At 43.6% G+C, this 17,398-nt stretch overlaps 2 protein-coding genes across 11 annotated transcripts in view; one reads left to right on the plus strand and one right to left on the minus strand.

Moving 5' to 3' along the window:
* LOC122543359 (cysteine/serine-rich nuclear protein 2-like) overlaps window positions 1-12,756 on the minus strand; it is a 68,721-nt gene extending 55,965 nt beyond the window's left edge. The window contains exons 1-3 of one of the 6 annotated variants that reach the window (XM_043681967.1): window positions 12,684-12,756; window positions 8,085-8,230; window positions 5,913-6,107 (exon numbers count right to left, since the gene is read on the minus strand). The gene's annotated coding sequence lies outside the window, so the exon portion shown is untranslated. Of the gene's footprint in view, window positions 1-5,912; window positions 6,108-8,084; window positions 8,231-12,390 lie in introns of all 6 variants that reach the window. The other 5 variants (XM_043681968.1, XM_043681974.1, XM_043681970.1 and 2 more) reach the window with 5 other exon arrangements.
* A 115-nt stretch (window positions 12,757-12,871) lies between these two features.
* LOC122543358 overlaps window positions 12,872-17,398 on the plus strand; it is a 39,520-nt gene continuing 34,993 nt past the window's right edge. For 2 of the 5 annotated variants that reach the window (XM_043681965.1, XM_043681963.1), the window contains exons 1-3: window positions 12,873-13,080; window positions 13,239-13,380; window positions 13,867-13,893. In XM_043681965.1, the coding sequence (XP_043537900.1) occupies window positions 13,240-13,380; window positions 13,867-13,893 (168 nt within the window). In that variant the 5' untranslated portion in view covers window positions 12,873-13,080; window position 13,239. Of the gene's footprint in view, window positions 13,081-13,238; window positions 13,381-13,866; window positions 13,894-14,024; window positions 14,190-17,398 lie in introns of those variants that run through there. The other 3 variants (XM_043681960.1, XM_043681962.1, XM_043681964.1) reach the window with 3 other exon arrangements.

The following is a 17,398-nucleotide window of genomic DNA, read 5'->3' on the forward strand; positions in this document are numbered from 1 at the left end:
CCCGACAACTGGGGATGAGGCTGTGCTTTGAGACAGCATCTCTGCAGAGGCCAAGCCTACCACCAATTCACAGGAGACCCCCTGCCCTGGCTTATAGCGTCATAAAGATGTACAGCCTGGAAACAGACCCTTCGGTCCAACCCGTCCATGCCAACCAGATATCCCAACCCAATCTAGTCCCACCTGCCAGCACCTGAGTGACCAAAATGGAAAACGCTCATTCAGGAGAGAACTAAATACATGGAGACATTCATTTTGGGAATGTGCAGAGGTGAAGTTGAGGCAAAGAGAGTACAGAAACCTTGAAACAACTCCAATCCTTCACCTATCACCTGCCCTCATGTGGCAGAGTCTGCTGATCATACTGCATTAGTCAGCCACTTCAGAAACCACTGAACTGATGTGAAAGCAAGTTATCCTCAACCCTAAGCGCATGCCCAAGTGGACTGACAGTGGAAACCATTTGCAGTGATCATATTTTAAAAATCTTGCATTTATGCAGGGTCTTTCATGACCTCAAGATGTTGCAAAGCAGTTTACAGTCAATTAAATACCTTTGAAGTGCAACTACTGTTGTAATGTAGAGATGCATTAGTCCATAGTTAGTGCATAGTAAGCTCCCACTAACTATGAGAATGCCTAGATTACCTACTTGTGTGATACAGGTTGAGAGCTAAATGTTATCCAGAATACCATAGAATTTCCTCTTTTTAAATTGTGTAATGAGATCTTCCTGGTCTGCCAGAGAGGGAAGGCAGGGCCTGCATTGAGGGTCTCATTTGAAAGATGACACCCAGTGCAGTACTGTCTGGGGTATCAGCCTGGATGATGTGTTTCAAAAGAATGTGAAACTAACATTCTGACCTGGGGTAAGAATGCTACAACTAAAGACTAATATGAAAAAGGAGCTGACAACAAAGCTACTGTAATGAAGATTTAGCAATCGAACCAGATGCCTCTAGGGCTGTTCATTATCATTCTAAGAGCCTAAACATACACAGCCCTGGTGCTTTAACTGCACTGCTGCTGTTATCCAGACACGATCAATTTCCTTGGAAAGTTGTAAAATTTTTGGGCTGTTGATCAAAAGCCCAAGCAGTTCATCAAGTCTTCAGTCAAGATAATACTTAATCCTTTAAAGGCCCAAGCAAGGCGAAGAGCCTCTTTTTGGACTACTTTTCTGAAGCACCATGCTTTATTTCGGGTCACGCTGCTTCCAGTGCCAGTGACCTGAACCAGAGATGAAAAGGTCAAGGATACCAAGAGCTTATGGTACCTTAATAGACCGAAATGCCTTTATAGGGGTTGGGTTTGAAGGAAGACCTTATCCTTTATTAAATACAGAAGCAAACCTCGAGGCTTGGATGAATGAATCTGACATTGTAGAATCTTACAGCACTAAAAGTAGTCATTTGGTTCATCGAGACACAGTCAGCAGAATGAATGCCAATTGAACTGCTTTTTCTCTACAGTCCTGCAAAATACTCCCGAGTCTAATAAATGAAATATTTATGACAATTCAATTTGTTCTGAGCCAGGACTACAGTATCACAGTGGGGCAGCATGGTGGCTCAGTGGTTAGCACTGCTGCCTCAGCAGCAGGGACCTGGGTTCAATTCCAGCCTCAGGTGACTGGAGTTTGCACATTCTCCATGTCTGTGTGGGTTTCCTCTGAGTGCTCTGGTTTCCCCTCCGTCCAAAGATGTGCAGATTAGGTGAATTGGCTGTGCTAAATTGGCAAAAGTGTTCAGGGATGTGTAGGTTAGGTGCCAGAGCCAAGGATAAAATATAGGGTAAGTGGAATGGCTCTGGGTAGGTTACTCGGAGGGTCGTTGTGGACTTGGGCTGAAGGGCCTGTTTCCACACTGAGGATTCTATTCTAGTCCCAGTTATTCCCCCCGCCAATACTAGCAAAAAAAGATTCACAATGTATGTTAAATTCTGATCTTATAGTCTGCTCCCACCTATAGCCCAATTCTATTGCAGCTTGATAAAGGTATCCCAAGAGGAATAACCTTCAGAATATGGATTTGAAAACTGCTCACATGCTTAGTTTCCAGGTGAAAAGCTGGATGTAGGTAGATAATTTAAGTCATTTAATACTTGGCAAAATAAATCATTGGAGGCCAGATCATTTCCCTCAACTTACTACTTTTAAAAAAATCATTTACAGGATGAGGATGTCATTGGCTAGGCCAGCATTTATTGCCCATCCCTAATTGACCAGAAGGCAGTTAAGAGTCAACCACATCACTGTAGGCCTGGAGTCACATGTAGGCCAGACCAGATAAGAATGGCATTACTGTCACGACCTCCCCAGGCTGACTAAAGTAACAAAGACTGTCCTTTACAGTTCACAAGACTGACTTGCATAAAATCAAAGCATCCCGACAGTACAGAAATAGGCTATTTGGCCCATCAACTCTACACTGACCCTCCAAAGCGTATCCCACTCATATCCACATTCCATCCTATCCTGTAACCCTGCATTTACCATGGCCAATCCATCTAGTCTGCACATCATTGGACGGAGGGGAAACCAAAGCACCCAGCTGACACTGGGAGAATGTCTGTGTGGAGTTTACACAGTCACCCAAGGTTGGAATCAAACCCAGGTCATTGGCACTATGAGGCAGCAGTGGTAACTACTGAGTCACTGTGCTGCCTAAGTTTTAAAATGGAGATAAGATACCTCCCATTTAGTTGCCAAGTCAGAAGTTCCTTCTTTCCCTATGAGTTATTTGAATTTAGCCATCAAATCACTGGAGGTTTTCCTTCAGCCCTGCCAATCATTAACAGATCCAGTAATTAAGACTGCACACAGCTACATCACTATTGCTAGGCTCAAAAACTATTTCCTATAATAATCACATGGAGTAAATAACTGGGATTGGTTTTACACTATTCTGTAACTAGCCTCCACTCACGATCATGCTGCAGAAGGTATCCTACTTGTATTGGGGGGCATTGCTGAACTTTTAGTTGAGGGTTCTAACTTCTGTTTGCTACAATTCATCGAGACCCTGTTTACTGAATAAATACACTATTCACCATTCGTCCCATCAGCTGACAGGTAGTATGATTTCTCCACTTTTGAAATAAAAAAAACTTGTGCCATGAAAAATATCCCCATTCTCAGTAACAGACTGTGTCATGGCTGATTTAATCATATTAGCTAAAACACCCTGGAAAGGAGCTTCCTATGGTTACCCTCGGGTAAATCACAGCAAAGCAAATAGAACTGTAGAAGTGTGTTCATTTAATTCTGTGACAAATGTCAAAAATTAGAAACAAAATGAGAATTCCTTAGTTATTGACTAATTCCTTATACCCTTAGCACATGGTCAGATATAGTGTACAGACAGACAGGAAGGCACTTCAATGGTGACAGCTCAGTTTTACAGTGCATTAGCTAGGGTACTGTCTCCCCTTCTTCTGCTTCATTGGAGTATTAACAATTGAGCCATTAATGGGGGGGGGGGGGGAGAGCGCAAGCTGGAAATTCCTCCTCATCCTCAACACAGGCAGATCTTAGATGTTAATTGAAAGGAATTTTGTACCATTGAACAAGAAATTTCAACACTCCTTTGGACAACACATTCCAAAACCCATGATCACTTCCTTGTAGATGGACAAGAGCATTAGACATATGGGAACACCAACATCTGCAAGTTCCCCTCCAAGACATTCACCATCCTGAGTTGGAATTAGATGACCGTTTCTTCAGCTTTGCTGGCTCAAAATGCTGGAACTTCCTCCCTCATGAAATGGTGGGTCTACGTACACCACATTGCAGTGGTTCAAGAAGGCAACTCACCACCACTTTCTCAAGGGCAACTCCAGATGGACAATAAATGCTGGTCCAGCTAGTGATGCCCATATCCCAGGAGTGAATAAAGGCATTGAGACGACAGGAGATGGGTTACACCACAGGATCCTTCACCTCTAACCTGCTTTTGTAGCTACAGTTCAGTTTTTGGTCAATGATAATTCGAAGGATGTTGGAAGTGGCAGATTCAGCAAAAGTAACGTCAAGGAGCGATGGTTAAATTCTTAGAGTCTAGAGTCAATGTACAGCACTGAAACAGACTAGTCAGTCCAATTCATCCATGCTGACCAGATATCCTAACCCAATCGAGTCCCATTTGCCAGCACCTGACCCATATCCCTCCAAACCCTTCCTATTCATATACTCATCCAGATGCCTTTTAAATGTTGCAATTGTACCAGTCTCCACCACCTCCACTGGCAGCTCATTCCATACACTTACCACCCTCTGCGTGAAAAAGTTGCCCCTTAGGTCTCATATCTTTCCCCTCACCCCAAACCGATGTCCTCTAGTTCTGGCCTCTCCCACCCCAGGGAAAAGACTTTGCCTATTTATCCTATCCATGCCCTTCACGATTTTATAAACCTCTACAAGGTCACCCCTCAGTCTCCAATTCTCCAGGGAAAACAGCCTCAGCCTATTCAGCCTCTCCCTATCGCTCAAATCCTCTAACCCTGGCAACATCCTTGTAAATCTTTGAACCCTTTCAAGTTTCACAACATCCTTTCGATAGGAAGGAGACCAGAATTGCATGCAATATTCCAAAAGTGGCCTAACCAGTGTCCTGTGCAGCTGCAATATGACCTCCCCACTACTATGCTCTGACAAAAAAGGAAAGCATACTAACACCTTCATTATCCTGTCTACTGGTGATTCCACTTTCAAGGAGCTATGAACCTGCACTGCAAGGTCTCTTTGTTCAGCAACACTCCCTAGGACCTTATCATTAAGTGCATAAGTCCTGCTGATTTGCTTTTCAGAAATGCAGCACCTCACATTTATCTAAATTAAACTCCATCTCCACTCCTCAGCCCGTTGACCCATCTGATCAGCATCCTGTTGTAATCGAGGTAACCTCCTTCGCTGTCCACTACACCTCCAATTTTGTTGTCATCTGCAAACTTACTAACTATACTGCCTATGTTCACATCCAAATCATTTATATAAAATGACGAAAAGTAGTGGACCCAGCACCAATCCTTGTGGCACTAGAGATGATCATTGCCTGGTACAGTTGTTAATTGCTATGTGTCAGTTCAAGCCTTGGTTAGCTCGAGGTTTTGCTGCATTTGGACACAGGCTGCTTCTATTCCTGAGCAGTAGCAAATGGTGCTGAAAATGGTGTAATTTTCAGCAAACATCCCCACTTCTGACCTTATGAAGGAGGGAACGTCATTGATGAAGCCACTGATGATTGGACAGAGGATAATACCCTGATGAACTCCTGCAGAGATGTCCTGGAGCTGAGATGACTGACCAACAACCACAACCATCTTCCTTTGTGCTAGGTATGACTCCAGCCAGCAGTTTGCCCTCAATTCCCAGTGACTCTGGTTTTGCCATGGCTCCTTAATGCTGCATTCAACTGCTGAATTCATCCTCAGTCACTCTCACTTGAACCATTTGACTCATTTGTCTATTTTAAATGAGTCGTCAAATTTGGAAAAGAATTTAAACAGTGGAATGCAAACTGGATTATAATTACAATTTTTTTTTTAAAATAGGTATAAATCACGAAGCATGAGCAGTTTACACAGCTAAGCAAAATTAACTTGTTAATTTGGGCAAAGTGGTTCAGCCCCAGCATGTGATGAGGTGAAAATATCTGAATTGTTTGAGGCGATTTGTACATCTAGATTAAAAAAAACTTAAGCTACACATGGATCGGAGAAAACATCAACACAAAGGCTTTTTTGAGGTGATGCAACACAAATGCAATAAATAAACAGACATGCATTTAAATGTTTTATTAATTTAAAAAGGACAAGAATAATCAGGAAAGATAGTAAGGGATATGTAAAGAGATTTGTTTATCAGGTATTAACTTCCATTTAAATAGATAGACTATATTGTTAGTACTTAACTGTCAAGTCACCCATTTTCTTAGCCAATGCTGGTGACATCGAGCAACCTGGACAGAGACATCACTAAGCTTCAGAATGTCAGCTGCCACTGATTTCATGCCTGCAGCTCAACAGTTGTTTATTCAACTCCCTCACACGACCAGGCTCAGCAATGTCTGTAAACCACGCATTGAAGTAGTCGTCATCAGGGACTCCTATTAAAAACCAAAGTGAGCTCCAAGGTAAAATTTCAAGGCTTCTAAGCTCAAAACGGAGCAAGAACAATTATATAGCCATTCTATTTCTGACATCCTACAAGTGTATGTGTTACACAACAGGTGGGGTGGGGGGGGGGGAGCGGGGGGTGGCTGGGGATACAAAGAACAAAAAAAAAGTTATTTGTAACATAAATGCTCTCCAACAGGGAACACCAAAACCACTTCAGTCTCATTGCTGAATTGGTAGACCAGCTTAATCTATCAACCAGATATTGAGGGCACACCTACACTAACACCAGAACATCATGTTTATATAATGGCTTGATCAGGGCAACAGATCACAAAATATTCTTGATGTGGGTTTGCTCGCTGAGCTGGAAGGTTTGTTTTCAGACCTTTTGTCATCATACTAGGTATGATCTGCAATGAGCCTCCAAATAAAGCACTGGTGGTGTAGCCCGCTTTCTATGTTTGAGTTTCCTAGGGTCAGTGATGTTATTTCCTGTGGTGACATCATTTCCTGGTCTTTGACTTGGATCCCATTTACCACCCCCAGAAAGAGAACAGGAAATGACATCGCCAACCCAAGGAAACGACAAAGCAGGCTACACCACCAGTGCTTCATTCAGAGGCTCACTGAAGATATTGCTAGTATGGTGACGAAACATCTGAAAACAAACCTTCCAGCTCAGCGAGCAAACCTACATCCAGAACCTCAGCCTGAGCTACAAATCTTCTCAAAACTCACTATCACACAAAAAATGTGTATGGATAATATGACTTTTAGAGTCCAGTCAACAGGAATAGACAGATGAGTCTAATGTGAAACTAATCCAGAAAAACAATAAGAACATACTAAATAAGAGCTGGAGCAAGCCATCCAGCCTTTCAAACAGGCTCCACCATTCAATACAGTCACTGCTTCAAATAAGTTTTCCTGCCAGTTCCTCCACTCAATTCAGAGACACCAAAAATGTCTCCACCTTAAATATCTTCACTGATGTCGTATCTACAATTGTCTAGGATACAGGATTTAAAAGCTTCATAACCTTTTATTGAAGACATTTCCAATCTCAATCCCAAACAATTGGTCCCTTATCCTGAGACTATGCCTCAGTGTTCTAAATTCCTTAGCCATGGGAAACAAAGCCTACAAAGGCCCTTTCTATCTTTTATGTTCAAATGAAATCACCTCTCATCCTTCTCAATGCCAGATAGACAAGTTACCGTAACACATCTTAATCTAGTGAGTATTCACTCTACCGCCTCCAATTCAAAGTGTTGAATATCTTTCCTAAAAATATGGAAACCAAAATTACATACAATATTCTAGGTATTGTCTCACTAAATCCCTGTACAACTGGAACAAGATTTCTTCATTCTGGTATTCCAATTATCCTGTACTAAAGGACTTCTTCATTCATGGGATGTGAGCACACTGGCTGGACCAGCATTTATTGCCCATTCCCAATTACCTTTGGGAAGGTAGTGATCCACCTTAACTGCTACAGGCCACATGCTGTAGGTTGATCCACAATGCCCTTGAGAGAATTCCAGGATTTTGACCCAGTCACACTGAAGGAGTGTTGACAATTTCCAAGTCAGGATGGTGAGTGACTTGGAGGAGAACTTCCAAGTGGTGTTCCCACATATCTGCTGCCTTTGTCCTTCTCGGTGGTGGACGTTGCAGGTTTGGAAGATGCTGTTGAAGGAACCTTGGCAAGTTATTACAGTGCATCTTGTAGGTGCTACACACTGCTAACCACTATGCATTGGTGGTGGAGGGAGTGAATGTTGAAGGTGGTAGATGGGGCATCAATAAAAGCAGACTGTTTTGTCCTGGATGGTATAGAGCCTCCTGAGCTGCTCTCAGTCAAGTGGGGATATTTCATCACATTCCTGACCTTTGCCCAGAACATAGTGGGCAGGCTTTGGGGTGACAGGTTGGGAGTTACTCACCACACAATTGCTCACCTTTGACCTGCTCTTGTAGCTAGTGTTTACACAGCTAGGCAACTCTCCAGATGTTGATAGCAAGAGTTCAGCACCAGTGATATCTTTGAATACCAGTCATCATCTACTGTGGCAGCTAAAGAACCCTGTCATTTTAACGAGCAATGCTGGAAAGAAAATCAGAGCTTTACAGGTCCAGAATACAACAGGCCAGAAAGTTTCTAATCTGGTACTAGAGTCTGCACAAGCAGGTGGTTTATATTGGCACAAATTGTCTTCAGTAAGTTAAGATTACGAAATAAGTCTAGGGTCACATTTTCAGATGTTTCCTGGATTGTTGCTCCTGACGCCTTTAATGTCAAATGTTGACTTGTTGCAGTGGATAAGGATTGGTTTTCTTTTGTAAAAGAATGGAATTTGACACTATTTAAATTGCCAAAGTGTGCTTGGAGGGGAGGGGGGGGGGTGTAGAAGTAGTTGTCCTGGCACAGCACATTAAGTTGAACAGTTACTTGCTTATGCTTACTGAAGCTTATACATCTTGCAACACAACATGTGGGCCTCAGCAAATGGATGCAACCATTCATGACAACCAGTAGACGGAACAGCCAGTTAATGCCTGCATGCAAAATAAACAGATAGAGGAAGGGACACAGCAAGAGCCTATTCTCATCCTAAAGTAAAAAGAAACCAGTATGTTTTATTTCCTGTCTGAATACAGTGTACACCAGGTGACAAAGAAACCAGATGCTTTGTATGTTGATTCAAGTGGCTGTCAAGAGTTTACTTTGTTTCCCTGCTCTCATTTGACATTCAATAGGTAGATGTGTATTATGTAAACAATTTTTTGAGGTGTTGATCATCCCATATATCAGGTAGGTGGCAAGCTGCAAGTGGTTCATTTGCAGGCTTTGACTGCCAACTGAACAGTTGCTTTCTGTATTCAATCCTATACATTCAGTACCATTTGTCTTGGTTAGCAATGAGTGATGTTGAACCTCATTTATTACTTTGATGCAAGATGATCAAGTTACCTCTTCTCAACATCACTAACTCAGCATTAAACTGCTGTAGAACACAAATCATTAATGGCTGTAATTCTTCATTCTGGCCATGTGCCAGGACTGAGCTTTGCACCTCAAGTGTGATGCATAGTCCAAGATAATTGGAGAATAAGTATTTCAGTACACACATTCTACTGCTGTTCCAAAGCACCAACATACTACTGCTGTCTCACCCAAAGAGCATACAGTCCTATTTCAAACATTAGGAGCAGTTTGTCTTTCCATTGTATTCCCAATAGCTGGCTGGGGGACCTTTGAGCAACAGGTTTCTCAGAACGGTCAGTGTGACCAAAGAGATGCAATTCCCCCATCACACACAGCTGTAATATCTCACTTCACACCCCTCCTTGATCAAGTTTTAGTCAGCTGTCTCACTTTCTCCTTGTGACTCAGTATCAGATTTTGTACCTGTGAAACAAATGGGTTCATTTTACTACAGTGGAGATGCATATAGAAATGCAATTTGCTGTTATGACAGATAGAGCAAACACATTAAGGAAATGAACTGAGTTTTGCCCCCCAGCAAGAGAATCAATTTCAGTTCAGTCCAGAGGAACTAGCCACTTCAGCAGAAGGGATTGCTTGTCTGGAGTTTCCAAGACAGGAGGGTAGTGATAAAAAGCTTCAAGGTGTTAGTTTAGACACTTAATGGTAAGGTCCTGGGGAGTGTTGCTGAACAAGACCTTGGAGTGCAGGTTCATAGCTCCTTGGAAGTAGAGTCGCAGATAGATAGGATAGCGAAGGCGTTTGGTATGCTTTCCATTATTGGTCAGAGTATGGAGTACAGGAGTTGGGAGGTCATGTTGCGCTGTACAGGACATTGGTTAGGCCACTTTTGGAATATTGTGCACAGTTCTGGTCTCCCTCCTACTGGAATGATGTTGTGAAACTTGAAAGGATTCAGAAACAATTTAGAAGAATGTTGCCAGGGTTGGAGCATTTGAGCTATAATTAGAGGCTGAATAGGCTGGTGCTGTTTTCCCTGGAGTGTCAGAGGCTGAGGAGGGACCTTGTAGAGGTTTATAAAATCATGAGGGGCATGGATAGGGTGAAGAGACAGACAAAATCTTGTCCCGGGTGGGGGAGTCCAGAACTAGAGGGCATAGGTTTAGGGTGAGAGGGGAAGATATAACGAGACTTAAGGGGCAACTTTTTCAGAGAGTGGCGAGTGTATGGAATGAGCTGCCAGGCATGTGGATAGGTACATGAATAGGAAGGGTTTAGAGGGATGTGAGCCAAGTGCTGGCAAATGGGACTAGAATAATTTTGGATATCTGGTCAGCATGGATGAGCAGGACCAAAGGGTCTGTTTCCATGCTGTACCCATGACTCTATGAAATACCTGGGACATTCCGACATTAAAGACACCCTGTAAAGACAAATTGTTGATTTGCATTCAGTTGACTGCAGCTCATTAACCTTCTGGTTACACATTCACACAGAAATGCAATATCAAGAACAAATCTTCTGAACATGATTTTACTTGTACTCGCTGTATTTAATCATTAAACATGGAGGTTTAAATACAGGCTAAGAGCGTCTCAGTGGTGGAGCACGTGTCAGGGTGGGGGGAGGGAGGGAAAAACCACATACTGGTCTTTCTGCTAAAACGGTCAATCTTACCCAGCCAAGTGAGCAGTCTGCTCCCTCATCTCAACCAAAATTAGTTTGAAACAGAAAGTGAAGATGCTCATGCATTTTCTGCATGCGATATGGGTGATGCTGGCAAGGCTGCCATTTATTATCCCTCACCGATTACTCCAGAAACAAGCAGACCCTCAAACTGCTGCAGTCCTTGTGACAATGGTGCTCCTGCAGCTGGCAGAAAAACCTTCGCTCTCACTTTGCTTTCATTTAGGAAGATGGAAAGCATTCTAGGCTTCCAGACAATCCAATACAACTAGCAAAACGTTTGTGGCCAGAAAGGTTTGGCATTCTCAAGAAAACAGATTGGATTAGAACAATTCGCACAAGATGCAATATAAAAATCCCAGAGTTGTACATATGCATGGAATGTAATGATTGTACAAAAATTGCAACCTTTTGGACAATCTTTCAGTTTTAATGAAAAAATGAAAGGAACTGTAGAATATGATCCCTATATAAAAGATGGTAGTAGTTCTGCAATCCCACGTAATAACTGAACAGAATAATAGAAATGGTTGCAACACAGAAGGCAGCCATTGAGATAATCGAGCCAGTGATGGAGCTCCATAACAGCACTTTAGCTTGTCCCATTACCCCTCCCTGCCCATGCATTCTCTTTCCCTTTCAGGCACTTATCCAATTCTGTTTGAGAATTGCTTTTTCAATTTTACCCCAATGGGATTCTTCTTAAATAGTCCTTCACTTTAACAATTAAGTACAGTATTAAAAGATGAATCTGATTAATATTGTGCCCATTTTGTTTCTAGTGACAGTGTTACAACTGTGTGCTGCCCTTGAGCAGGAGCCCATTATAAATCAAGCTCTCTATGCAGGCTAGCCTGCATAAAACTTGGTTCATTAAAACTTTTTAATAACAGCTTTGTCAAAACAAAGAAAATCAATTGCTTTATAATGATTGAATGGAATACATAAAAATAAGCCTCAAATAAGCCTCCTGCACTCCCACAATTTTTAAACTATTAAAATACACAACATATCCAGAATACAAGCAGATCTTGAGTAGCTGACGAATTTAGATAAACACCAAGTCAAAGCTAGTGTCTAGAGCGGTGGAGCAGCAGGATCCTCAATATTTCCTGCTAATTGGTAATTTGTCATTAGTTTATATCAGAGAATGTTGTGGATTTAACTAAAATGGAACAAAGCGTGTTTTTTTATAAATATATCGATATACTGTTAAGTCATAGTGCAGCATTAATATTGGATATGGTTATTTGCTGATAACCATACCGTTCACGAGGTGTCACTAGAAGAATGCCCATTCTACATTCCAGTTTACCGGCTTCACTAGAAGTGTGGGCGAATTAGATCTTGACATCTGATCTGAACAACCAGGGGTGAAGAGAAATGCCCCCTAGAAAGGTAAACGAGGAGCAATGAAAAGGAACTGCTATTTAACATGACATGATTCATCAACTGAGCATTGGCTCTGACGAAAATTTACCGGCGACTATCCCGGAAACTGCATCATAAACGGTGTCAAGCCTTGTTTATAGCCAGTCTAATCATTGAACAGAAAAAAAAGCGTTCTGCCATCCTTGTTAATGACCAATCACTGATCATGCACAAACAAAAAAAAAATCGCAATTCCCTACCTGAAATGTAGATTATAACCGGCAGCTTCCCTCCTATTTAAGTGCTGTACAGGGATTTAAATGGCGCTTGACTGGGCGAGTCCTTTTTTTTCCTCCACAACAGCTTTTCATACAATATGCAATCAACCCTTTTCCCAAACAGATTCGTGTTAATGAAAGTGTTCGTTTTTGACCGGTGGGTGTGCTTGGGTTTGCTGCGATCAGATGGAAAGGGTTGGCAGGCGATGGCTTGGGCGGCGAGGGGAGAGGTAAGGGTGCGAAAGAAGGTAACTAAGTTGGTGAAACTGACTTACCGCAACCCTTGCTCTAACCAGTTACAATGTACCGACCTGTCTATAACAATAGACTCAGCGTTCCACTGCGCTGCTATTTATAGATATGACGACGCCCAGGGACACAAAGCGCCTGCGTGGAGATGCCCAGTGCATCCCGGGAATTGTGGTTTGTTCTTTCTCCTTGTTCTTGCTGTCAAGACACCCCCCCCCCCCCCAAACCCCCACGCCAAAAGAAACCACCTTTGATCTGCCCCTTTCCAAACAAAAAGAGACACGTTTACCACACAGTAACCTTCAGTCAGTTTCAGCCTTGAGAGCCGTGTCATTTCCAATTGTCCCCGCCCGTGCCGACAGTGAAATCCGCACGGAACGTCCATGTCGATTTCCGAGTACCGCCAGCGCGGCGTCAACCCAGGTAAACAATCGCTCATTCATGACACGTGGCTCAAGGTGCCAAAAGACAGGTGTAAGAAAAAAAAACGATTAAGGGGGGGGCAAGTCACATACATGTTTTTATAACTCTCTGAAGGTTTTTTCCTTTGTTCTCAGTTCTGTATTTTGTTTCACGAACAGCATGGACAATAAAGAGGGCATGAATAAGACTGACTCTGAAAGCGCTATTCTGATAACCAATGAGAGCGACATTGGCCTCTCTACAACTGTCCAACGAGCCATAGGAAAAATCGAGACCGCGCAGTTGGCGAGAGCAAGACAGGTAAAAACACTTATGAAGGAACGTAAGGAAAAATATAGTCAGTTGTCAAAAGAGAGGACAGCAGCATGTCCCGTGCCCCCTTCCCCGCCTTAAAAAAAACTCCCTGAGAATGACGATTCCTGGCTGAGCGCTACATACGTTTGATGAAAATATCCAGTGCTGGAAGAGTTGCGGTCATCACCCCATTGTCTTCTTCTTATGAAACTGACCATACACCTATCTATAGTTATTGCTTCGCAGAGCCTTCGTTCGTCATACTGTACTTTTCTCGGAATCTTTGCCCTTCTTTCAGTTTTCTTCGGATTTTTCATTTTGTTTACCCTCGATTTAGATCTGGGACCGGAATCTCAATGGAAACATTGTATTCCAAAGCAGCGTTCCTTGACAGGAAGAAAACAGATAAGATGTTTATTGTACCAAGTGACACTGCACTGAAAGCTTTTCAACTTTGACACTGATATTTATACACCTTACACATTAAAACAGGTTTTCAACCGGGAGCAGCAATTCTCGGTAAGAAAGCGCGAACACTGCCAACACGGTTCAGCGCCTCGATCCGCCCATCACCCTGGTAAAAACAATGACTGCAGATGCTGGAAACCAGATTCTGGATTAGTGATGCTGGAAGAGCACAGCAGTTCAGGCAGCATCCGAGGAGCAGTAAAATCGACGTTTCGGGCAAAAGCCCTTCATCCCATCACCCTGGCCTAGACTGGGTTAATCCAATGGAGGGTCCTGCCTCGACAATACTGAGTCGTTCTAGTGGCTGCCCAGGGGCGCACAAGTGGTAGACGGGATGATTAATTTTGGTAACAGCAGTAAATTCAGTAGAAAAGGTGGTGGAAGCAAAAATCCTCATAACATTTAAAGTACACAAGGCTATGGACCAAGTGCTGGAAAATGGGATTAAAATAGTTAGTTAAAAATCACACAACACCAGGTTATAGTCCAACAGGTTTATTTGGAAGCACTAGCTTTTGGATGTAACTGAAATACATTGAAAAATACCTTGATTGTTGAGTCTCTTAACCAGCATCTCCAAATCATGACTAGAATAGTTAGGTTTTTGACTGGTGCAGACTCAAAGGGCCTTTTTCTGCGTTGTAAACCTCTGTGATTCTATCACCGTATGATAAACATACCCAAACATACAGAGATATAGTCAGATGCACACAAACAGACACACATGTACAGAAACATAAATACACACACAGACATGAGTCAAAGAATGTGGTGCTAGAAAAGCACAGCAGGTCAGGCAGCATCCGAGGAGCAGGAGAATCAACGTTTCGGGCATAAGCTCTTCATCAGGAATGAGGGGGCTGAGAGATAAATGGGAGGGGGTGGGGCTTGGGGGAAGGCAGATAGGAATGCGATAGGTAGACGAAGGTGGGGGTGAAGGTGATAGGTCGGAGAGTGGAACGGTTATCTGCGAAGGAAGATGGACAGGCAGGACAGTTCAAGAGGGTGGTGCTGAGTTGGAAGGTTGGATCTGGGATAAGGTGGGGGGAGGGGAATTGAGGAAAGTGGTGAAATTCACATTGATCCCGTGGGGTTGGAGGGTCCCAAGGCGGAAGAGGAGGCATTCTTTCTCTAGGCATCGGGTGGCTAGAGTTTGGCGGTGGAGGAGGCCCAGGACTTGCAAGTCCTTGGCGGAGTGGTAGGGGGAGTTAAAGTGTTCAGCCACAGGGCAGTGGGGTTGTTTAATGCATGTGTCCCAGAGATGTTCTCTGAAATATTCTGCAAGTTGGTATCCTGTCTCCACAATGTAGAGGAGACCACATCAAGAGCAACGGACACAGTAGGTGAGGTGTGTGGAAGTGCAGGTAAATCTCTGTCAGGTGTGGAAGGATCCTTTGGGGCCTTAGACGAAGGTGAGAGTGGAGGTGTGGGTGCAAGTTTTGCATTTCTTGCCGTGACAGGAGAAGGTGCTGGGAATGGAGGGTGGGTTGGTGGGGGGCGTGGACCTAACAAGGGAGTCATGGAGGGAATGGTTTCTGCGAAATGCAGCTGGGGTGGGGAGGGAAATATATCTCTGGTGGTAGGGTCTGTTTGTAACTGGTGGAAATGGCGGAAGATGCTGCGATGTATCTGGAGGTTGGTGTACACATCCATCCACCGTGACAAAGGCTTCCAAGCCCTCCGTTTCTTCCTCTCCCACTGACCCAATCAGTACCCTTCCACTAACACACTCATCCGATTGGCTGAATCGGTCCTCACCCTCAACAATTTTTCCTTTAAATCCTCCAATTTCCTCCAGATCAAAGGGGTAATCATGGGCACCCACATGGGCCCCAGCTATGCCTGCCTCTTCGTCTAGTACATGGAACAGTCTAATTTCCGCAGCTACACCGGCACCATTCCCCACCTTTTCCTCCGTTACATCGAAGACTATATTAGTGCCACCTTGTGCTCCCACGCAGAGGTTGAACAGTTCATCAACTTCACAAACACCTTCCAACCCGACCTCAAGTTCACCTGGAACATCTTGGACACCTCTCTCCCCTACTGGTGAACCTCTCTATTTCCATTTCCAGCGACTGTCTCAACACAGGCATCTACTACAAACCCACTAACTCCCACAGCTACCTGGAATATACCTCCTCCCACCCTGCCTCCTGTAATAACGCTATCCCTTATTCCCAAAAGCTTTGCCTCCACCGCATCTGCTCCCAGGAGGACTACTTCCACCATAGAACATCTCAGATGGCCTCCTTCTTCAAAAACTGCAATTTCCCCTCCTACATGGTCAACAATGCCCTCCAGTGCATCTCCTCCTCTTCCCACACCACTGCCCTTGAACCCCACCCCTCCAATCACAACAAGGGCAGAACTCCCCCTGGTCCTCACCTTCCACCCCGCCAACCTCCGGATACATCATCCTCCTCCAGTTCCGCTACCTATAAACAGATCCCACAACGAGAGATATAGTTCCCTCCCCACCTCTGTCTGTGTTCCGGAGAGACCATTTCCTCTGCGAATCCCTTGTTAGGTCCACGTCCCCCACCAACCCACCCTCCACTCCCTGAACCTTCCTCTGCCACCGCATTGTTGGAGTCTATTGTTGGAAAACCCCATCTAGTTCACTAATGTCCTTTAGGGGAGAAAACTCCTATCTTTGTCTGGACCAAATGTGACTCCATACCCATAGTTAAGTTGACTCTTAACTGCCTTTTGGGATGGGCAATAAGTGCTGACTTAGCCAGCAATGCCCTTAACCTTATGAATTTTTAAAAAAAACGTATAGACATGCACATACACATACGCAGACATGGACAGATAACACATACGTACTGAGATAAGAACAAACAGATACGGGGATGTGGCAAATAGACACATATATGCAGACATAAATATAAACAGACACACATGCACGCAGAGAATGGGCAGTTAGACATACACACATATGTACAGGGATTCAAACAGACAGACACATGCACATGCATACAGCAATACAAACAAACAGACATACACATGCAGAGAATTAGACAGACACATATACTCAGAAAACGTAATGGCAAATTTAAATGAATAACATGAACTGGGATTTGAACTTGTTGGCATTTTATCAAGTCCTGACACTGGAACTCTATTTTAAGAGAAACAGTGATGTGTGGCATGTTTTTCTTAATTTATGGAGGTTGAAATTTTCGGTCATAGAGTCATAGAGAGTCATAGAGATGTACAGCATGGAAACAGACCCTTCAGTCCAACCCGTCCATGCCGACCAGATATCCCAACCCAATCTGGTCCACCTGCCAGCACCCGGCCCATATCCCTCCAAACCCTTCCTATTCATATACCCATTCAAATGCCTCTTAAATGTTGCAATTGTACCAGCCTCCACCACTTCCTCTGGCAACTCATTCCATACACGTACCACCCTCTATGTGAAAAAGTTGCCCCGTATGTCTCTTTTATATCTTTCCCCTCTCACCCTAAACCTATGCCCTCTAGTTCTGGACTCCCCCACCCCAGGGAAAAGACTTTGCCTATTTACCCTATCCATGCCCCTCAT

This window comes from Chiloscyllium plagiosum, chromosome 43 (genome assembly GCF_004010195.1).
Source record: "Chiloscyllium plagiosum isolate BGI_BamShark_2017 chromosome 43, ASM401019v2, whole genome shotgun sequence".
NCBI lineage: Eukaryota > Metazoa > Chordata > Chondrichthyes > Orectolobiformes > Hemiscylliidae > Chiloscyllium > Chiloscyllium plagiosum.